The sequence below is a fragment of the Rhagoletis zephyria genome, unplaced genomic scaffold (genome assembly GCF_001687245.7).
Source record: "Rhagoletis zephyria isolate East Lansing unplaced genomic scaffold, Rhagoletis_zephyria_1.1 Rzeph_scaffold_00064, whole genome shotgun sequence".
Lineage (NCBI taxonomy): Eukaryota > Metazoa > Arthropoda > Insecta > Diptera > Tephritidae > Rhagoletis > Rhagoletis zephyria.
Window position 1 is genome coordinate 594,522 of NW_016157148.1, and position 24,139 is coordinate 618,660.

The following is a 24,139-nucleotide window of genomic DNA, read 5'->3' on the forward strand; positions in this document are numbered from 1 at the left end:
TAAAATAATTATTAAAAACCAACGCAATTTTCAAATAAATTTTAGAAATCCATTTTTGATCGCAATCATAATAAAGCAGGTTCTGCAATTCACTTTCGAGTGAATTTCAATCAAACTCGCTTTGAATTCAAATTGGCAAATTCACTCTGAAGTACAATTTTTTCGGAGTTCCCTGCGGAAACTTTTTAACAAATTTTGGAAAAAAAAACAATATTTCTATAGGTCTTTTTCTCATTCTTCATCCTCTCCTCATAGGTATATTTAATTTAAAACAAGTCAAATGCTTAATGCACATACATACATACATATGTATCGCGCTATCAGAAATTTATATTTGAAGAATGTATTTCACTTACCGTCAGTTCATGTCGTTCACGCCTGGCAGGTACATTTGCAGCTAATCCCAACTCTGCAACCACACAAATGCACACAGCTATAAGACTGCTAATGTACATAATTTACGGACTTGTCGCGGTCGCGAGGCACAATAAAAAAAAAAAAAAGAAACACACACACACGGCAGGCACTCACAAGAAGCCAAAGCTGTTCAAATTAACTGACGGCAAAGAAAATAGCGAGTAAAAACAAAAATAATACAAATAAAAGAAGATATATGTAGCGTGGTATGAAAAAATCCCAGTTAAAACAAGTTCGTAACAACACTGCACCGCGAATGCAACCAAAAGGCCGAAATACCGAAACCGAATTTGTCGCCTGCCGCCGCCGCCGCCGCCAATACGTGGAGCATACCAAATCTGTATGAGCTTATACGCGCGTTTGTGTGTGTGTGTGTATATGTATTTATGTGCACGTGTATGCACTTTTAAGCTGTCAAACGCTCGTAGAACGGCCAAATGCGTCTGCTGGCCATGTAAGCCTTTTGGCCTAGGTATGTATGTACTTATGTATGTATGTGTTTGGATATCTTGACGTGCCGTCGATTGGTCGATCGGTCAGTTGATCTTTCCACTTGTTATTAATGTTCACTTTTGCCTGAAATGAAATTAAAAAAAGTATTTACCAAATCGTTAATTTTCTCACTGTGAGTGGCTATTGTAAAGTTAATATGTTAATAATATTTTCACAAGTCTTAACGGCATTTATGAAAATGTTTAATGCTTAGGTGTAACATATTATCTGTATAATTGAGCGGACGTACAGCTGTTGCACTTGTTTTTGAAGAAAAGAAAGTACGGAGGTTTCCTCGAAAAAGTTCTTTGGAAATTAATATTCAAAGTTTCGATGGGATATGCATACATACATACATATGTATAAGCCTACAGGAATAAATAAAATTTCTCTACTCCTCGGATGCATCCAGACCATCAGTTATCTTTAAGGATCGAACGATTTTAAGCTTCAGCCATGTACGAGCACAAAGTTTCGGTTCGCTTTTAGCCGAAAATTACCGAACGTTGGGCAAATATTCTTTTGCTCAAAACTGTTATAGACTCTTAGCTGCGGAGAAAAAGAGAAAGTAAAATATATACAGTGATTACTGGAATATCTTAAAGGTTTTTAGGGAAAACATTTGAAAGGCGATTCAACCAGTGAGCATTCGAACAGATACCGGATTGAATCATCGTACGAACGGCAGAAGTAAATCGCCTTGAACTTGCTTTACGAAAAAACGTTCCCGATCGCCATCTCTACGTGGTTTTGCCCGTAAGAGCCGTGAAAGCTGTTCAATCTTCTTCTTCCTATTTGGCGCTGCAACAGCCTAAGCGATTTTGGTCGAGTACAGCCAAGCACGCCAGTCGCTTCTTTTTTCTTTTCTGTGCCAACTGACGCCAATTGAAAATGCCAAATGAAGCCAAGTCCTTCTCCACCTGGTCTTTCCATCGCAGTGGGGGCCTCCCTCTTCCTCTGCTACCACCAGCGGGTTCAGAGTTGAATACTTTCAGAGCTGGGGCGTCGGTGCCCATTCGAACGACATGGCCAAGCCAGCGGAGCTGCTGTATTTTAATTCGCTGCCCTATGTCATCGTTCAACCGTCTACTGTACAAATCTTTCTTTTGAATACTCGTACGTTGAGAGAGGACTTTAACCCTGAACTGCCTACTCAGTTCAAAGTAGAACTTGTTGGCAAGAGTGATTCTGCGTTGGATTTCCATGCTGACGTTATTATCGGTGTTAATGCTGGTTCCCAAATCAACGAAACTCTCTACTTTCTCGAAATTATAACTCTCAACAGTGGAGTGGGTGCCAAGGCGCGAATGTGCTGCCTGTTTGTTTGATGACAGGAGATACTCCATCTTGCCCTCGTTTACCACCAGACCCATTCCATTATCCAACTTGGAGAAGGCAGAACAGACTTCGCAGTTCTTGTTACCGATGATGTCGATGTCATCGGCATAAGGCAGCGATTGCACGCTCTTGTAGTAAATTGTTCCTGAGCGGATCAGTTCTACAGCTCTTATTATCTTCTCCAACACCAGATCAAAGAAGTCACATGAAAGGGAGTGGCCCTGTCTGAATACCCGTTTGGTGGCGAACGGCTCGAGAGGTCTTTTCCAATTCTGACGGAGCTGGTGGTATTGCTCAACGTCATTTTACACAGCCGTATCAGTTTGGGGCGATGCCAAATTCAGACATAGCGGCGTATAGGAAATTTCTTTTAGTGCTGTCCAAAGCGGCTTTAAAGTCGACAAATAGGTGGTGAGTGTCGATCCTTTTCTCGCGGGTCTTTTCCAAGATTTGGCGTATTATGAATACCTGGTGTATGGTGGATTTTTCACACTGATAAGACCCAATCTGTTCATTTAGACCTTGTAGGGTTCTTCTTCTCCACAACCTTTCGTGCTGCTACAATTCAGTAGGATGGAAAAGTGTTCCCTCCTAAATTTAAGTACGTTCTGAACATCGGTAACTAGGTCGCCTTTGTTGTTCTCACAGAAGTACGCCCTGGTCTTGAAACCTTCCGTAATTCGCCTAAGGGTCTAATTATGCATACTTCGCATAACTTCGCACAACCATTTGTACCAGTGCACTAAAAGTGTAACTTAAGAAAATGTGAAGCAAAATCTAAACTCAACAGATCACTCAGTTTTTAAAAGTTCTGCTAATTTCTGGGTAATGGAATACATACAAAATACATACATACAAAGTACATACGAAATTACAGTTTGAAGTTTATGCGAAGTTGTGCGAAGTTATGCGAAGTATGCATAGTCAGACCATAACTCTCTGGTAAAATTTTCTGGGGTTTTTCCTTTGGGCTGGCATTTCAAGCTCTTCGCACTTACGTATTTCGGCCTCTCCCCCTTTATTGCGGAAAATACCTCTTGCTTCGCTCTCCAGTTTCATATAACGGTTCCACATGGCTCGCGTTGTGCCCCGTTCGCACCGTGGCCCTGTAGGCGGCATCTTTTTTTCTGCAGCTTCCTGACATTCCTCATCGTACCAATAGTTCTTTCTGGCTCGCAGAAATCTGTCTATTTCTTTGGCGGTGCTACATAATGAGCGGGAAATGTGGTATGTTGAAGAGTGCTCTCAGAGAGCAAGTGCGAGTCGAGTGGCTAATAAATTGGCCGTCTGTTGTGATTGCAGCATTTCTACGTTAAGCATTCCTTGCATTGTTGGCCGCACATTTTTTGCTGCATAGAGGCGGGTGCGTATCTTGACTCCAACAAGAAAGTGGTCCGAGCCGATGTTTGGCCCTCGGGGTATGTACGTCTAAAATACAGGAAGCGCGCTTTCGCCTATTATAACATGATCGATTTGGTTTCTCGATCCGGAGACAGCCACGTAGGTTGATAAATCTTTTTATGCTTGAACCTAGTTCTGCATACTACCATGTTTCGTGCCCCGGCGAAGTCGATCAGCCTCAGTCCGTTGTCGGACGTTTCATCGTGGAGGCTGAATATTCCAACGGTGGTTCCAAAGATCCCTTCCTTGCCCACCCTGGCATTGAAGTCGCCAAGCACGATTTTGATATCGTGGCGGGGGTAGCGCTCGTGCATGCGCTCCAAGCGCTCATAGAAGAGGTCCTTGTATACCTCATCCTTCTCTTCTGTCGGGGCATGGGCGCAAGGCTCCACTCGCTTTAATGCAGATTATGGCTAGACGCTCGTCCACCGTAGTGAACGACAGTACTCGGCGACGAGGTCTCTCTCCCACCACAAATCCAACACCCAAATTGCGCTACTTTACATGGCAGCTGTAGTATACGTCGCAAGGCCCCAGGCATTGATTGTCTTGCCCTGTCCAATGCATTTCTTGGATGGCGGTGATTTCAGCTTTGGTGGAGGACATAAACCAGTCAGGAAAAGGCACCTTCCCCATTAAGGGTGCGGACATTCCAGGTGCATGTCCTCAAATCGTAGTCCTTTAAACGTTTGCCGTGGTCGTCATCATAAGAGTGGTCTCATCCGAGGCATTGCTTCGCTTCTTCACTGGAAGGGGTTTGTACGTCGCGGATCCCAAACCCAACGCACAACCCATTGGTGGGATGGGGGTGGTTTCGCAAACAAATACACGTTTATATAGCTTGCAAAAACGCGCTTTGTTTTACACTTTGAACTTTTTTCCCTTAAAAATCTGGAGCTGATGGAAAATTTATACTTACGGATTCGTAATCAGCACAAAAAAGTATATCAAAAACAATGTTAAAATTTGTCGCACCGATTGTTTTCCATTTTTGTTGGCCTGTGTAATCATTATTTAACAGTTTTGGCTTAGTTTTCCTGGCAAGGGCAGGAATGGGTTCAAATTTACTATAACTACGCTTACATAATACTTGAATGGCCCCATACCCAAGATTCCAAGTAGAGAGCAGTGAGGATTAAGCCTTCTGTACTCCAATCAACAAAAGCAAAAAAACCAACTTAAGCTACTCATTTCAATTACTGGCTATTCAACTACATATTATGGAGACTGTAAATAAACTCGGGCAGATATAATAGACAAACTAGTATAATTATCGAAGCAACCTCCATCAAGAGAAATTCAAACATTACGCTGGACTTTATGAATTCATATGAACAAGTTTTAATAATATTTCAATCAGTTTTCAAGGCAAACTTTTGTCAAACTTTTGCTTTTTTGTTTTAATTAATTGTCAAACCCTGATAGCGATCGCAAAAAACTTGCTTAAAATTTTGAAATTTTTGGTGAATGTATTTTTTTTTTTGTACGTAGAACAGAATGAAAGGGGGCACAATACAAAAGTTAGATGGTGAATTTTTAAGAACCACCCTAATACATATGTATTTACACTAGGCGACAAATTAAAGTGCACACCTTGTTGTAATATAATATTCACAATTATTTTCATGAACACTTTTTTGCATTAATTATTTATGAAAATATTTATAGTTCATTTTATAACATAAACCATATACAATGCATATATATATTATACATAAATCAAACTTTCACACTTTATATAAAGCTCACAACAATTCAAAAAATGTTCATCATAATCTCAAAATTTTTATTCAGAATTTCTAGAAAATTTTCGAATATGCAGTTTTATAGCCAATTCAATTAGTACAAAGTGCAAGTTTCTAGTCTCTAAAATTTGACGTGAATATTTTAGAATTTTTTATTTCATTTTTTTTTTTTTGAGGGTGTTGCGCGCTTTCTTGTACATAACGCATGATCAAAATCTATTAGCCTTCTCAGTTCCCTCTACGCACAAATACTAAGGAAAGGGCAATGAGAAGGCCACATTTCTTGTGGAAAAGAAAATGCCATTAGTTAACTCTACACTGTGAAAACGGATTTACTGTATATTTTTCCTTCAGCTATTGCTGCTCAATTTTTACTAAACGCCTGCTGTCAAACTTTTTTGTTTTATTTGTTGTGTTGGTTTTCAAAACTGAATCTAAAAGTGTCAAAAATAATGCAAACATGTGGACACACTTTATAAAAGAATATGGAAAATATTCTTCTTAATTTTCGAACTTCGCTTGCGCCGAAAGGGCTGGCTGCCAGTATTTAAGTTATTCATTTATAAACAAAAGTAAAGTCGGGGATAAGAAGGCGAGCAATGAGCTAATAGAACTAAGCTTTTAAACCTTATCCGGAAATATTTCGCTTCAGCCCTCATATACTGAAGAGGAGGCTTTATTATTAAATTGCTTATTTGTATCACTAAAACGTTAATCAAGCTGGTATTCCCGGCTTTTTAAGATAATACTTTGTTTTTAATACTAAATGACTGGTGGTTTATAAAAAGCTGAATTCTAACATGGGCGCCATTAATTTTTTATTTTTTTTTTTTTAACATTAAATTAATTTATGTATGAATGCATGTACTAGACATTTTCTATAGCAAATAGCTTTTTTTACAGTTATATATGTACATATTTTTATTTGACTTATCAATTCACTTTTTCTTACATAGGTCAATAAATCGTTTGTTTTTACCTAAGAAGTTAATTAGCAAACACTTTCATTTAATAAAACTTTATTACTATTGAATTATAATTGAAATTGCCTGTATAATAAGCGACAATATACACGCGTCCACCGTCAAGTTTAAATCACAACTAAATGAGAGAGTCACCTAACCAATTCACCAATCCGGCAGTAGTTAGGGGCCAACCTTGGCTGACGGGCAACCGAAGTGCTGCAGCCGCAGCAGCAACGGCGGCGGCGGTGGCGGCAACTACGCGATCAGCTACGACCACGAACTCAGGTGAGGTTGGTTATCTGTTAAAATAGGCACTGAAATGCATATGCATACTTGTGCATACATACATACATATGTACGTGCATGTACATAGATATTCACACAAACACATATTTGTATGCATGTATGGCAATCAAACAATGCAACATACAACAACAGCCAATAGCCGGCATCACCTCCATGCACAGACATATCGATATACGTTTTTTTTTTCATAAATTCATACTACTCGTACCTTCGCTTAGTGCTTGTATTAGTGTGAGTAGTTCCCTTACACACAAATACAAGAAAATGCAGCACAAAGAACACGGATCAGCAGCGCAGCAGCGACAGACATCGCGACTCCGCCAGACAAAGTGGCAGACAGGCATGTCGCCACACTGTCTGCCAGGTTTGCCATATCTTATCTTGGGTACAACAACAACGACCCAAGTCACCAGTGTAGAATGCATGCGACCGGCCAGCCAGGCAAGCCAGGCAAGCAACCAGACAGCCAGCCGGCAGACACCACACGATTTTAACACAACAGCGGCAACAATAATGACAACAATAACAGAGCCAACATCACCTAGCAATAATAAAACAGTCAACGAGTCAGCCGCCCAGCCACCTAGCCATCCAGCCTACAAGCCATCAAGCCCTGTGTTATACCATATATACTCGTACATACATACATACATACATACCAAATGAACGATCAGTGGTAATCGCACCATGCCACAACATAAAGCATAGCGAGCAACAACAAATGATACCATAATACATATAACGTAGAAAATAATGGCTTGCTTGCTTGCTGGCAGCGCGACGGGAGCAGAAGCTGCCAGCGGGGGCATGCAGCACTAGCAACCACCAACAACCAGCTGCTATATGGCCTGTTGTTGGGCTGATGGCCCGATGGCTTGTTGGCGGCAACCTGCGGTGTAGAATAAAACCTAGCCAAGTACTTCAAAATTTATCTTTTTGTATCTTTGAAGTGGGTCCCCATTCAAACTTAAATGCACAATGATCGTCGTCACAATGACTTCGGTTGTCCATTTGACCGACCGACCGATCGTCCAACAAACAAAAACGGCAAATTCAAAATCAAAAGAAAAAAAAAACAACTGAAAGAAAGAACAATAGAAAGAACAAAAAAAAAACAATAAATAACTTACTTATGTACCTTCATACGTATCGTCGTTTAAAGTACAAAACCGCGTATCAACAAAATGCAAAACCGCGTATCGATTAATGCAAAACCGCGTATGTGAGGTCGCATTAATTTTTTTCTAGAGAGAAAAAACACTCATGTTTCAAAATGGTTCTCTTTTTTATAAAGCAATCGATTTTCTGGCTAATACATTTCAGGACGAATGGATAAGTATTGAGCAAAGAGAATGACGATACGCGGTTTTGTACTTTAGACGACGATATGTATGTAAGTATGCATATGTATGCTAACGCTATTGTTGCTGTAGTTTTTGTTATTGGTGTTGGGGATGGTGTTCCAAGTTGCGGCAAAACTCGCACCTCTAAACGCACGCACACAAATGTTCCATACAACAGCAATATGTTTGTAAGTATATACATAGTATACATACATAGTATGTACATACCTAAGTGCATAAGGGTGGTCCAAAAGAGACTTCCAATGGAATGTAAAGCAATTGTGGGTGGCTGGAAAAAACCAAAAACAAAGTTTAGAAGCACTAAGGCAGCATTGCCCATTGTTCTTAAGGCCAAGAGACAGGATTTAGAGGAAAGTTATATTGTAGGTGGGTGTGGGAATTCATTGGACCTCTGCAAACTTACCAGGCTCCTTTATGAAATTTAGCAGTTTGTTGAGGGAAAGAGAATGTACGTCGTCCATTCTCAGTACATCCGATTCAAAAATGTACCGTCTGAGTCTGGCGAAGGCCGGACAGCGGCAGAGAAAATGTTCTGTACTACCCTCGTCCTCCAAACACTATGTGCACAGTGGATCGTCGATGATGCATATGGTGACCATACGTCGTCCCCATAGATTTTGCCCCGTAATCAGTCCTGTCAGGGCTCGTAGATCACTCCTTTGTCTGAGAAGAAATTTCGCTACCACACTGTCAGGCCTTTTCAGGAAACACTTGGTTATTTGGCAGGTGTCAATAGTGCACCAACGGCTCCCATGAGTTTTGTTTATGAGATCCTTGAAACTCCCGATCGTTCCCGCTATTTGTGACGCTAAAATCGGCTCCGGTCCAATTGGGCTCTCCACGAAATCGCAGTTCGCCAATTCATCAGCCAGTTCGTTACCTTGAAATCCGTAGTGTCCTGGCACCCACACGAGTTCAAGCTCTTTACATCTTTTAATGGAGTTCTGCCGCAACTTACATTCCTGGACTAACTTTCAAGAGGTGTGACCAGTTTCCAGGGCCCTTAGAGCAGCTTGGCTGTCACTGCAGATTCTGGTTTATGTTCGCGCCACCTTTCGCCAATTATCCAGTCTGCCACTTTCAGTAGTGCAAAGACTTCCGATTGAAAGACTTTGCACCCCAATGTCCAGATGCCATCCAGCTCCAGTACCGTTTACAATCTTTCAAGACAGTATCTGGATCTCTCCATTGTTCCCTTGTATGAAATCTAATAACGTACTTTCTACCAAAGGAGACTCCAGGTATCAGTTTGTAATTGGTGCCAAAACCAAAGGATATTGCTCATACAACCTTCTGAACAACTCTCTGTGCCCGGAGCTACGATCGTCATGCCACAGACCAAAAGAGTGCAGTTTTCATTGCCTCCTCTTGGACCGCTAAATTCAGAGGCGGCAAATTCAACAAAGCGTTAAGAACCGGTCCTGACATTGTAATCATGGTGCCCGTAATGCCTATACATGCGCTCCTTTGTAGCCTGTTTAACACAGAAACCGTGGTTTTAATCATGGTTCTGCGCCACTATACTACAGCAGAATACGTGACGAGCTCGACGTGAGTTTTCCATGTCAGCTTCGTATCTAGAGTTCCCCCTAGATATTTCACATCCCATCCACGGAAAGACTTAAGTTTACGCCTCTACGCGCTGGAAGTTTGAGACCTTCCAATTTTCGTTTCCGCGTAAACAAGACTAGGGTTAGCAGGACAACCCAACTAGGATTCACAAAAAGCCTGTCCCCCACACTTTAACATTTTCGGATACAGGCCATCTGGACCCTGTGTCTTAAAGTCGTCAAAAGAGGCTAAAGAAAACCTCACTGACTCCTCAGTCACCACCCGTGATGCTAGGTACCATTTTGATCTGGTGGCTCTTCCTGTCGCGCTATCCTCCACCATATCTCTGCTTGCGTCAGGATTTATCCTGCTACCCAAGAGAGTTTTTTATGTGTCTAGCAGCGATATGGTATTAGTTTCATCAGATTTTCTGAGAGAATCAAGCCTAACCGTCAGATCCTATTGAAGTACCTTACACAGCCTGGCAGACTCATTTATGTTGTCAATATTATTGCAGAAGTCTTTATAAGAGCTTAATTTTGACATGCGAATTTGACTCTTATATTCCTTCTGCACGCTATGATATTTGGACCAGCCCCCCTCTTTTTGGGTTTTTAAAACTCTCTTCAGAAGTCTCCTGGACCTTTTTCGAAGTTTGGAGAGTTCGGCGTTGCACCATGGTACCGTTTTTCCCAACCTGCTTCTTCTTAGGGGACATACTTCCTCAAACCAATCAAAAAGCCAATTTTTTGCACATTCCCTTTTAAAAAAGTCTTCGAAAATCTTCGTGGATTTACGCGATGACTTTTTCTTTGCGGCGTTTCTTGCCTTTTTTACATTGAAGCCCTAAATTTTCTTTGGTAAATTCTTTCGTCCTCATTTTTAAAGTGGAGCGAATAGCGAACTCAAAGTAAAAATATGAAAATGTGAATTCGATAAAAGCGAAACGTCAAATTAAACCCTCGATTTCGCTGGCCGTGCGTGCATGCCTACCCCGCTACACTTCTTGCCTACAAGCGCGACACGATTGACTTTCCGCCCAGGGTGAAAAATCATCGTGTAAAGAAAAAAAGTCAAATATTGCACTCCTATTATTTTGACCATAGGTATACTTGTACATATGAAGTTAAGGTCTAGTGTAAGCTCCAACCTACCAAAAAATTAAGGGGTTTCAACAATAAGCCAAGATCTTGAGTGTCAATTCGAAATTCTGAGTATGCTGTTTTTGTCTACTCGACTAGGTTCACGACTTGTCCAAACCTTAAAAAAGTTTCGCCTTGATCGCGTTGCTTTTAATTAATCTTTTTATGGGCGCGTTCATAAGACATAGCTTTTAGCTCATCTGCTACAAAACTGTTGGCAACTGTTGAACCCAGCAACATTCTGGCATTCAAAGTAAACATTTTGTGTGCTATAAATTGATTGAGAAAGATGCTTCAGTAAACTAATTGCGTAGTGTAAATTTTAAACTTGGGGTTTCTAAAATATTAAACCCAACCATCTGATATTAAAGTTCGTCCTTTTCCTTTGTTTTCAAAAGGAGGAAAGTGCAGAAAAAATCAAGTAGTTAACAAGTATTTTTCTAGCAACTTCTCGCGCCAAATATGACATCTACGTTTTTGTCGAAACCTGGCTTAGTAAGGATTTTTTCGATGCTGAATTTTTTTGATTCAAGTCAGTTTGTAGTATATCGGAAAGATAGGGATGCCTTAAAAACTGGACACCTCAAGGGTGGGTGTGTTTTGATCGCTGTGAAGAGCTGTTTACGCTCTTCACTACAACAGTTATCAAATTTTGATGAGCTTTGTGTCTGCATTCTTAGCAGTTTTCGTAAATTATTTATATGCGTATCCTATATGCCCCCGAATAGCTTAGATAGTTTATATAGTGAAAATGCCGAAAATATTGTTAATCTTTGAGAAAAAAATTAAGATTGTAATTTTTATATTCTAGGTGATTTCAATCTTAGCGATCTCGTATGGTCTGACCTACAATATAATGGTATCCTAACACCAACTAATATAAATAGATCCCATGAAATTTATTTTTTAGATAGCCTTCTTAGTCTTCACCTTATCCAAATCAATACCTTATTTAATAAGTTAGGTAAAATTTTGGATCTTGCATTTATTTGAATACGCTTTTCCAATAAGTAAAACAGATAAACATCATGTGGAAACAATTTCAATCCTCAAGTTCCCTTCCCATCGCCGATTCCTGTTGCTACTATTTCGGGGGACCTCACTGAACATTTTCCAAAAAAGAGAGCGAAAAAATTTTGTTTCCTAAAATGTTAAAGCTGTTTTCGATAGCCTGTTTTGTGGTGATTACGAATCTGTAAGTATAAGTTCCATCGGCTTTAGATTTTAAGAAAAACGTGGTCAGGTTATAAAAGAAAATGGTTAAATAAAAAAATGGGTATTATTGTTGGCAGTCTCTTGAAGAGAAACAAAGTTTTCCGATTGAAAAATATTGATTTTCAAGAATTCTATACTATTTCTACGAAAACTTGTGTTTTCCTATATAAATTTGGAAAACTTTGTGCGCTTTCGGCGACCTCTAAATATTTTTTGATTTCGAAATAAAAAATTGGTATATTTTTTTATATAGAAAAGTCCTTGGGGGTGAGAGTGTTAAAATTCTGGCTTTACTTATTTTGGACAACCATACATGCTACAAATAGTGGGTTCCCTAATGTGTCTAATGTTTCACTCTTGCTAATCTTCTAATATATAAAAATCTCGTGTCACGGTGTTAGTGGTCGAACTCCTCCTAAACGGCTCGACCGATCTTTATGAAATTTCTTGTGCATATATGGTAGGTATGAGAATCGGATGTAAAGTATATTTCATACCGCTAGGTGCAGGGGGCGTGACACCTCCCAATTTTTCATACTGCATATCTCTGGATGTGTTCATGGAAGAGTACTGGAACTTGGTATGTACAAGATATATAAAATCAGTCGCGTGGTCATGAAGAAAAATTGGGGCTAATGGAAAAAGGGGCGTGGCACTTCCCATGGTAGATTACTCGAAAATGGTATGGAGATATATGAAATCAATCCCATACTCTTAAAGAAAATTGGGGCTATTTGAAAAGGGAACGTGGCGCCTTTCAAACGAACTAAAACAGTTACGTTTCTTTGTACACATATACAGTTTTATGAGGTTATTTAAGACTGCAATGGAAATATCCCTTCTGACAACCACCAAACCGTAATATTAGAAGATAAATGCGTCACTGAAAATCATGAACGTGAATTGTTGGTGAAAATGTTAGACCAAAATGTTTCAATACAACAAATTTATTTGGGGCGGGACGAAGCTCGCCGCGTCTGCTAGTTATTGTATAAAATAGTAGTGCAATATAATATCTGAAAGCGCATTTCTGGGGTAGCATCCAATTTCGACCAGAATTTGTTTTTTGTATAAGTGTGAGCTGAAAAGTTAAAGTGAAAGTTTACGACATACAATACAACAATACGACACTTACGACACTGTTGTGAATACCCCAAATGTCGAAGTACTCTGGAGATCTATGAATGATTTGTAAATGAATCTCGCGGAACCCCGTTGACTTTTCTACGGAAGCCTTGGGTTCCACGGAACACACTTTAGGAAGCTCTGCTCTACACAACTACTGGCAGTCATTGAAAAATACCAGGCTGGCGTCACCGCAGTTCAGGAAATGCGATAGACGATAGACGAAGCATCCCTGGAAAAAAATTTGCAACTTGCAACATCACACTGCGACGCATTGTCTCCAGGTTCACCACCATCAGTGAATGAATTGCTGCAATCCGCATTAAGACTGAATAAAATAACATCAGCCTAATTGGTATACTTGCCACAGTGAAGGAGAAGGGCGATGAGACCAAGGAGCATTTCTACGAAGATCGCGTAGGAGAAGCATATGAGCGCTGCCCAGCCACGATTTTAAAATCGTGTTTGGCGACTTTATTACCAAGCAGGGTGAGCAAAGAAGGCATATTTCGTCCAACAATCGGAAAATTTCAGCGCTCCTGACATTAACTGCGAAAACGGAGAGAGGCTCGTCGTTGAGTCTTCTATTAAAGCAAAGTGACTGCATGTGGCTTAAATGATATAACCAATTTGGACGCTATCAATTGAAACCAAAATTTCAGATAATCAAAATTTTTTTTTTTTTAGTTTGCAAAAACAGGTTGAGTGCGGTCCTGGCTTTAACCATCATATGCAACCACTTAGTTTTTACCAATATTAATACATATTTTTTATCCAGGTAAAAACTTAAACATACATACATATATGTACTATATCGGATAAAGACATAAACTGTTATGTTAAAATGATATATTCGATGCTATCCGTGCATGGCGCCTGGTTATCCAAACATCCACTCAGTTAATCAGACAGTTGGAATAAGTAAACTTTGCCAAGAAAAATTACCCGTAAATTAAATGCGAATTCTCAATCGAAAGCTTGAAACAATTGATTCTATTGTGCGATTATTTACATATTCGTACTTATTTATCTACACAGATGTGCAGTGAGACAATTATGAACATGCCCTGTAGGAAAATCAACTAGTTCCGAACTAGAGTGCCTCTAGCTAATTTATAACTAGGACTGGTTCGCCATAATTCTCTATTCCGCACAAACAACTGGTGAATTTAGCATTGAAAAGCGCAGGAGTGAACTGGTTGGGCTTTGAATTACATTTTCGACGGTTGGGAACCTATTCGAACCTCAAAAATGTACGGCGAAAGCTTTGTTAACCCGGCTGCGAAGACGGCAATAGCTATTGAGCTCCACACCATTATAGATTTTTTTGGTGCACATTCATTTACAATTTTTGCAGCACGTCTAGATTTCAGAAAAAACAGCAAACATTTTTTTTTACTTTTGCGAGATTTTTTCACTTATTTCTATTAAACATATCGATATAAGGTAGAATCTATCAGACGAATTGGGTTTGTATTAAAACGCGATTTTTTTCTTTGAAAAAAACTACCTCCACATTCACTTTTTAACAGTTCAAACGTTTTTTTTTTCTCAAAAACGAGACGTGCTAGAAAAATTTTGTAAGTGGACGCACCATCAAAAGATTCCGTTTTCGATATCATCCAAATTTTGTTGCTTTGTAATTCTTATTATCATTTTGTGTATAATTTGTTGGTGTAATTTGTTTAGTGTTTTTGAGCTACTGCCACCACCTTCTATGAACTCGCCTTGTGTGATGAGTTGCCTATAAAGCTTGTTACAAAAATAAAAATTGGGACACAAATTTTTTAGTAATACATACAAATCATGGTGAAATAATAAACAGGTGGAGTAATAATACAGCTTTCTCGCTTTATTTTCTTGACTTTTCTTTTTCGGTTGTCTTATAGAAACTTCTAAAGGAAAATTTTCAAATAAGATGGTGTCAAATCTTTCTTCTCGCTCTTATTACTACACCTGGTCAACGTACAGTTTCGTAAGAAAGACACTATCAGCTGATTGCCAAAAAATGCCTACAGCTGAGATCACATGACATGTACTCTTATCTTTTACAATTTCTTTCATTTCTATTACAATTTATTCAAAATACACTAACACACTGAACTAAAAACACCAATACACTAACCAAAAACACACCTACAGCCTGACAGAAAAAACGGTAATGCACCAGGTATCACCTGCTAAATTTCACCATGCATACAAATTCAGTTGTAATTTTAATTGACAAATGTAAAAAAAATGTTGTTTGTCAAAATTCGGACAAAGTCCAATATTTTTCCATCCCACGCTTGGGCTACCAATTTACACTTTATTTTGAGCAAATGCTCAATCGTCTGACTCTTCTCAAAATTTTTTTAAAAGATTTCCGAAGGCAGATCGCTTGAAATACCTGGTGTGAATTTCCAGCCTAAAATCGCGTAATGTCTCAGCCGATGTTTGTTGCCCTTTTTTAGGATATTCCTGCAGAGGCTTTGATTAGAGGCAGTGCTCAGATGTTTATATTTTCAATTTGATCCGTTTTTTTTTTAATTCTAATTATTTTTATATAAAAATATACGTCAGCGCCCACTGTGATGTAGTGGTTAGCAGTGCGCGCTACCTCTCCGCAGAGCTTGGGTTCAAGCCCTGGTCAAAGCAACATCGCAAAAAAAATTATAGGAAAAAGCGGTCGCCCCTCGGCAGGCAATGGCAAACCTACGAGTGTATTTCCTGCATTAAAAACAGCTTCTCATAAAATTACAATCGCCGTTCGGAGTCGGCGTAAAACTCTAGGTCCCTCCCCTTTGTATGACAACATCAAGGCGCACGCCACAAATCGGAGGAGAAGCTCGGCCAAACACTAACATATGTGTAAGCGCCAATCTAATATTATACAAAGGTCATCTTAAACATAAACCATATATGCTAAAGAATCGAATTTTGTGCAAAATTCGCGAAAATCAAAACATGTTCAACCAAAAAATTCTCAAAAATCGAAGCGAATTTTTAGCGACTTCAAACTTGAACTGAAATCGATGAAATGGCCTATAAAACTCTGAATAAATAAATTATGAGTGTTTTTTTTTTAATTTTCTGAATTTTTGCGAATTTCGCATTAAGTTTGAAGCATTCTATTTCAAAGAAGGTTGCTACTTGTTCTTATAAAAAAAAATATATTAAAATTCAAATAATCGGAAAATATAAACATCTGCTGTTTCTAATCATTTGGCCAGACACTGTAAGTATGTAAACAGGTAAATACATATGTATGTATATATGCGTTACGTTAAGTTCAAGCAAATTGAACAGATCATTTGAGATTAGAGCGTGAAAAGCTGGAAAGACTGCAAAAAAAAACTCAGAAAGATGCAATTAAACACAAAACTAAAGGAAATAAACAAATTCGCATACTTATTACTTATTGTATATTTGTACAATAGCAGATATTATTTGAATTACGTGTGTTTATCTTGGTGGCGCTGTGGCGACTGTGGAAACTGCCAAATTTAACGAAAACCTGGTACATACATACTTTAATCACTTGATTAGCCAGCGAAATGAGTGAAAGCAGATTCACAGATTCATTATAGTTTTGTGCATGTGTAAACTTTTATATTTGTACGCAGTTTTTTTACGAAGAGTGGCATCGAAATCCTATACCCGCCAGTGTGGAACTTTAACCCGAACTAAACCTCCTACTGTCAAGTATTTCGTCGCGAGGCGGTTTGAGCTCTAGGTTCGCACGTTCATCCCAGTCGGATGTACTCAGTTCTGGGCTACAGTAAGTTTTACCACGTCTTGTTTAAAGTGAAATACCTTTTTCTAAACTATTTATTTATCTCTTAGAGTCGTTTGACTAGCTTGGATTATATCGGGTACAAGGCATTGCAGCTTATAATTTAGCTCCTATATGCCTTAAAATTATGGCATGCCTTAAAGAATCGACCAATTTCCTTACATAATGTCGGCCGCCTTCGACGAATTTGAGATGCCCACGGCCTCAAATATGAAAGAAAACCCTTATAATTATCCCAACTTTGGACATTTCTTCGGTTTCTGTTCAACTGCTTTATTAGACTTGCTTTTTTTAGACTGGTAGAAAATTTTCAAAGCCATTACTACTAATCTATAAAAAACAATATGTAGTAGACTTAGCCTTCTTCTTGCTAAAAGGCTCATAAACCTCCTTTTGACTGCCTAGATTTTAAATTCAATTCACATTTGCTTCATGAAATTTCATTTGACGTGTGTCAAACTTTTTGGCAAGCACACAATTTGGAAATCCCGAAAGAAACTGAAACGCTAGCTTAAGGCGCTGGCCCAATGAAGGCTTGCTGTGCACGCCTTACTTACTTTAATTTGCTTTGATTTACTTCAAAAACTCGGTTGGCCAAATGGCGGATTGGAACGCTGCCAAAGCTACCAGCTGTGTAGTTAAAAAATTAAGGTCTGTTCCCTTACACTAAGAATAATTTTCCCACAAAATTCCAGAAAACTTAAAAAAATACAAACAATCTTTTCAGATTTATTTTTAAATTGATGCGAATTAGTTTTTGCATTTCAAAGGAATGATAATACTTATACATATATAACTATAGGTACATTTATTAAAAACAATAAAAAAAACAATTTTTCAAGAGACGAATGACTAGTAGTTTGACATCATAAATATCGCTAGCTTTGTGTGAAAAGTTGCTAAGTCCACAATTTGTGAAACCTCATGATATAGGAAGCAAGAGAAATTAAGGATTAAGGTACTTGTTTTATTTTTTCTCGTTTATATTCAATTAAAGGCAAATTTTCTAAGTCCAGAAGAGGCCCCCAAAATCCGATAAGGCCAAAATAATATGAAATCTTTTAATAAAGATCGAATCCTTTTGATTCGTATGGAGTTTTGCTTAAGAGCGAAATACACCACACAAGCGGTTTGACAAACCAAGCGAAATTTCCCTTTGCTTCAAGCCATTTGTGCTGTGTATGGGTGTGTTTGAAGGTTTGACAAACCGCTTGAGGGAAATTTGAGCAAAAATCAAAATTTTTTGATTTTCTGGCGGCCATGTTGATGTTTGATCAAACCGCTTGCGTTGTGTGTAGCAAAATCGCCTCATTCGCAACGAAATTTTCACCGAGTAAGGAAGGTAAGAGAGGAAAATGAAAGAAAACCATAGTATTTAGCATTGCGAACTGGAAGAAAACTAAAATTCTTTGCTTGAACGAGTCATGTTTGCATGGTGTATGGCGAAATGGGAAAAGTAGGTTTGAAGAATGTTTGACAAGCCGCTTGTGTGGTGTATTTCGCTCTTTAGCTTTAAACACGCAAAATGTCGTATTCAAAGTTCCTATAAAATTTGAAAAAACGGACTTAGCAATATGTTTCGGCCAGCGATATGTTAAATATAAATCTGGAAACATATGATCATTTTTATTAAACTTTGAATTACTTATATTATATATATATTTTTTAATTACGTAAGCAAATGTTTGTTCATAAAAGGGTGCAGCAGTTTGAATTTATTTAGAACGGGAACATACCTTTATGTCAAAAGCCTACAAAACGCTTTCAAATAAAACATTTGCCTATTTGAAACTTTGAGGCGCTTAAAGCAAGTGAAGCAAAGCTGCCATTTGGCCAGCCTTCATGCATTTTAGTATATTCCAAATAACTTTTGACAGTTCTCAAAGCGAGGCAAGCAAAGCAAGCCCGCATTGGGCCAATACCTTTAGGATCTAGTAAAAAATTACCTCTCGACTTCTTTCTAATACTTAAGTTTCGGTTCGGCAAAGAAACGTCAAATTTTATATCAAAAAAATGTCCTAATGCTGACAACTCACGGCTACCCGTTGAAGCAGTGTGTTGAGACAACCCGCTTTTCTTGTTCAATACACCGGTTGCTTGCCTCTACGGTTGATATTTTGATTTTCGGGCGACGATTGCGGCAACACGAATTTCTATAACAATGCTACACACGAGGCAACGGTCGAAGCAACATGCCCTCTTCAACATCCACAGCCAATGAAAAACGTCAAAATTTCGTTAAAAACGTTAACCTTTGATTGTGACTTTGCTAAACAGAGTTAGAAACTGTTTAACAGTACCTGTTGTTACTTATTTGGTTAATACTGGATAAGAGTGAAAAAACTGCCTTTAAATTTGAACAAAACTAATAAGATATATCCAAGGGATTTTCTTCGACAACAAAAACATTTTTCTCCTTCGCTTTTTTTGGAATCGAACTCGTAACCTACTAAACTCTTGTTCGCAACTCTATCTCTTTAACTATGGAGGTTGCTCTTATGAAATAATATGAATAACTTGCAAATAGAATATTTGGGAAAAAATGATGCTGAAGAATACAAAAAGCTAGTTGGTATCTAAATCAAAATGGAAAATACTTCCCCAGGACTAACTAGAATTGCAAATTGGTAAGGAAAACCCTAACATATTGACGGCCCCACTGTCTTATCCGATATACAGTCAATTCAACACACAAAAGTAAAACCTTTCTCGTCATACAACAACCACACTATTAGACCTCTCCTCATACCCGTACGAGTAAATATATGGTGTAGGAGCATGCACAATGGTGTCATCCTCCAGCTGAAGCATAGCACCAAGTACCACCGAATAATACTCGATAGCAAGCTGTCGCGGCGCTTCAATGTGGAGGCGAAGGCGAAGAAGGCCTCAGTGGCATTCTATGCATGCAGGAAGATACTGCGCTGCAACCTGGAACTAAACGCCTTCTCTTTCTCACTGGAACTTGACAACGATAGTTAAAGTGATACTGTTCCATGGAGTATTGCTTTGGTGGACATCGGTGGAGAACAAAAGATTTCTTCAAAGAATAGAAGGTGTATATAAGCTATCGATCGATCGGCACAACAGGAGCGTTTAGGACTACATCAACGCCATCATTTTACACCTTGTTGCATCTGTTGTCGGCAGGGCTATCGACCAAGGATATAGCGTGCAAAGCTGCTACCAGGCTGAAGGCTATAAGACAGTTTGTGCGTAGGACCTACTGACGTAGTAGAATAGCGTCAACTTTAGCCGGACGGGTTTACTACATGATCCGGAATCTTCACTTTGGGATGAACTTCGAGCCAATTTAGTGAGTATCTATATCGATAGTTAGGCTGTGATAAAGGCACAGCAATCGCACAGCACATCCTCAAGAAGTGTGGCGGGCAGCTTTGGTTTTGCTAAATGCTAGTAGCTGTGCTGCGTTTCGTGCCACACCAAAGAAAGCTCGGCCATGAAAGTATCCGACGCTTCAGAAGTTGCAGGCCACATCCTCAGTCTGCATTAGTATGACAATCCGGCGGGAATTCTTGGGGAGGGCTTTGCAAAATCTCGTTGAGGGTACTTTTGACAATGACACCTTCGATAGCATGTGCCATACTGCTCTACGGCATTTCAGTAGATTCTGTACTCGTAAATTGAATTCGCTCAATGCTGGCGCAGCCGGTCACAAAAATTCAGGAAGGAAGAAGGTGCTCTAGACACTTGAAACAGTCACAATTCCGACTTCTCGGGAAATAAAGTATCCTTGAATAATTCTGGATGCAAAACTATCGTGGAAATCTCAATGCCCTCCAAAACATTGTCGGCATTGGGGTATGTCACGAAAGGGAATCCTTTGGATTTATACCTTTATGATCAGACCCATAATCAGCTATGCGTCAGATTGTAAAAAAAACAATCGCCGTTTGCTGTACGGTAGCTTTCTCTACAACACCCGGTGCTGCTCTTGATGCACTTCTGCACTTACCGTCACTTTGTGTCTTCTTCATACGTAGGAAGACCTAAGGGGCACCTGCAGGCTAAAAAGAAATTGATCTTGATATAACGCTGAATTTGGCTAGTCGGAGATTGTTTGCGACAGAGATCTCTGCACTTGTGTCTTTTCAAAGCCACAGGGTCGTACGCCACCATTGCCTTTATTGAGCACTGAGCCCGAACTCCCTCACTATCGAATCTTTACTGATGGCTGCAAAACTGGTTCTGGGTGACCTTTTATCGACGATAATGTGCATAAACTTCACATTTCCATTGGGAATATGCTTCGGTCTTCCAGGTTAAGATATTTGCAATCATCAAGGCCATGAACTATGTGGTGGAAATTAGGTGGAGGGGAAGGAGTTTATGTAACTGTAGTGACAGGCAAGCTGCACTTAAGGCATTGGATAGCTCTTTAACTACTTCCAAACTGGTGCGGCAAGTCGCGACTAGCGATGCATCGAAACATCGATAATATCGGTTCAAAATTCGATGTTTTCCGTCGGTGTTTACGATTTTCTAATACCGCATAATTGACGATACATCGATGCCAGTTTCAACGATGTTTTATACGTCGAATTTAGTGTGCATCAAATTTACTTTTGATTGAACTTACCTCTTATAAATTTGGGACCCAGAGACCGAGCCTTAGTAAGAATTTTAATTCTACGTACATATCTGTGTTAGTATGGAAAAGTAGCTTATGTCGAAAGGCTGGCTTTAGTATAATGCGGCATTGCCTTTATTCTTTAAACTACAAGGAATTTTTTGATAAGACTTACAGCCTTATTCTGTATCACGAACGATAGGCAACACGAACGATTCGTCTGCAGAGGAATGCTTCATAAATTATTCCGGCGGCATCATTCTTGCAGGTTTTAACACAACCGGGACCATTTCAGCGTAATATATGAATGGCAAGACGAATGCGACTGATAGAGTAATAAAATCACAATCAGAGATGTTGTCGTCCGCAGACGAATCGTTCGTGTTGCCTATCGTTCGTGATACAGAATAAGGCTGTTAATAAAAATATTGACTTGCTAGTATCGGAAAGAAATAGTCTTGCATGTTTATTTGCCAAAAATTGTTCAGCGCTTCAGCGTCAGTGAGTCACTCGCAAGCATATGCTGCTAATGCCGATTTATACTAAATCCAGCCTTTCAACATAAGCTATTTTTCCATACGAACACAGATATGTATGTATGTATAAGTAATTATAGTAAGGGTATAGAAAGGTTAATTAAATAGTAGGAAATGCATCTATATGTATGCATATCTATAATTGCATTACAGAAGACTGCATTGGTTGGGATTGAAAAAGATTAAATTTCTTTAATTTCACTAGGACCCCACATAATTGTAAAACTTGGGAAACCATCGATTCCAGTTCCAATGCATTTTAGCATCGATGTTGATTTCTTCGATGTATAGATGTTACTTTGCAAAATTTGCAACCCTAGTCACGACTAAATTATGTTAGGTGCTTTACTTTGGATGCCAGTTCGTTCGGGAGTACCTGGTAATGAGGCATCTGACCATTTGGCCAGAGAGAGCTCAGATCAGGTATTCGTCGGCCTGCAACCAGTTATAGCCCTCCCACCTTCGGCCATCTAAACCACCATTAGAATCTGGGTGAATACTTTGCTCAGCTATGACTGTGAAGCATCGAAGGGAAGGAGGGCAAAACGCATGTTGCCTTTAACCTCAAAAGGTCGTTCTAGTTATATGCTCTCATTGAGCAGACGGGAGAAAAATGTTTTAGTAATACATATGTATAAGAAAAGAGGATCTATGATAAAAAAAATGCGGTATTTTACAAATGCTACATATTATAGTAAAATAAACCTCGCGTGCCTCGGGCTATTACCGTTTTGATTCTAGTAATGCATTTTAAGCTGTACCTCAACTTTTTTGGAACTGTCAGTTAAGTTTCTTTGGCGCGCAAGGCCTCATATCTGTGGACTTTTGGAAAAACAACTTCTCTCGTGTGAGGTTATTTTCTCTTCAAAACTGTAATTTATTGAGTTCTTGAATGATATTTTTATGTTTAGTTATTAATAGGAGTAGTTCAAGATGATATCTTAATGAAAGTTAAATAAATACTTAAAATTTGTAAAAGGAAGTTCCTTATAATTTACTCTAAATTCTAACCAAGAGAAAGCACATACAAAGGTTTTTTTTCAAAAGTCCACAAATATGTAGCATGTACTAACTATATAACAACTTTAGGACAAGTTCATTCACAGTTTCTCCGATAACTTCAATTATTATTATTATTTTTTTATCAAACTTTGAGACTCACCGGCAATTAGAGTCCAACCTTGAAAGGATTCGTTCAATTCATAACACCAACAGGCATTTAATTTTAATTGCTGCAAACATTCCATGCATTAATTTCACTTTCTTGCCACTTTCAATAAAATTTTATTTTTTTTTTTATTTTTTAATTAACCATGTGGTATATAAATAAATAGTATGTATGTACAAATTATGTATGTATGTATGTCTATAAGCAGTATATAGAATATATATGTACATATACAAACAGACGCTTATGAATATACATACAAATACATGCATAAATATATAGTGCTTTATTAATAACAATGCGATCTGTCTTATCAAAACACACAATGGCAGGCGACACAAGAAAACGAAGAGGTCGACCGGCCAACGCTGGAGAAGCTGAATGGAATTGAGCACGGCTACTGCACAAAGATCTCCGATCACCAGCTTAAGACGAACAAAACACTCAATTAGCACCAATTATTCATGATCTTCAATAAAGTTTTAATTACACTACAACGATATTCAAATTAATGCAGCATACGAGTAGGTAAATGTGTACTTTTGTGATTACTTCATAATCGATTACTTTATCCTAAACCAAATATAATCTACACAAGTCCACAAATAATTTTTTTTTAACTGTTTACTAAAGTGTGAATGATTTTAGTTGCGAATTTTATTGAATTCAGCATTTTTTTAATTTCATTTTTCATTTCAATTATCTGCAGCTTGTTAGAATGTATACGATTTGTTTTTTCGTTTGTGTTTTAATTCGTTTTATATGTATGGTGCGTATAACGATAATTTAATGTGAATATCGTGCCCGCTCGCAACAACGTCTCTACATGGACTGATTCCATTAATGGTGCGCTGTTCGCCAAATGAATGAAGCTTTAATAATCTGCAGGGCGTCCCATTTTTTCACGAAGAGAACTCGCTTGTTATAATGTTTTTATATACATAGCTATTGTTGAAGAAGACGATTTTTGTAGCTTTTTCAGAGAGTCATTTCGGAAGAGGCCTCAGT

General features: G+C 38.6%; 1 protein-coding gene and 1 long non-coding RNA gene across 5 annotated transcripts in view; one reads left to right on the forward strand and one right to left on the reverse strand.

Moving 5' to 3' along the window:
• The window catches only part of magu (SPARC related modular calcium binding-like protein magu), a 59,837-nt gene extending 35,861 nt beyond the window's left edge, over positions 1-23,976 (reverse strand). For 2 of the 4 annotated variants that reach the window (XM_017626596.1, XM_017626573.1), the window contains exons 1-3: positions 23,392-23,976; positions 23,126-23,233; positions 357-993 (exon numbers count right to left, since the gene is read on the reverse strand). In XM_017626596.1, coding sequence (XP_017482085.1) covers positions 357-455 — 99 coding nt within the window. In that variant the 5' untranslated portion in view covers positions 456-993; positions 23,126-23,233; positions 23,392-23,976. Of the gene's footprint in view, positions 1-356; positions 994-6,372; positions 6,448-23,125; positions 23,306-23,391 lie in introns of those variants that run through there. The other 2 variants (XM_017626581.1, XM_017626588.1) reach the window with 2 other exon arrangements.
• On the forward strand, positions 10,669-18,197 carry LOC108371104 (uncharacterized). The gene is made up of 4 exons (XR_001848715.1): positions 10,669-10,710; positions 10,775-10,848; positions 12,993-12,997; positions 18,186-18,197. It is a non-coding gene; the product is annotated as an uncharacterized LOC108371104 (long non-coding RNA).
• Positions 23,977-24,139: the final 163 nt, after the last annotated feature.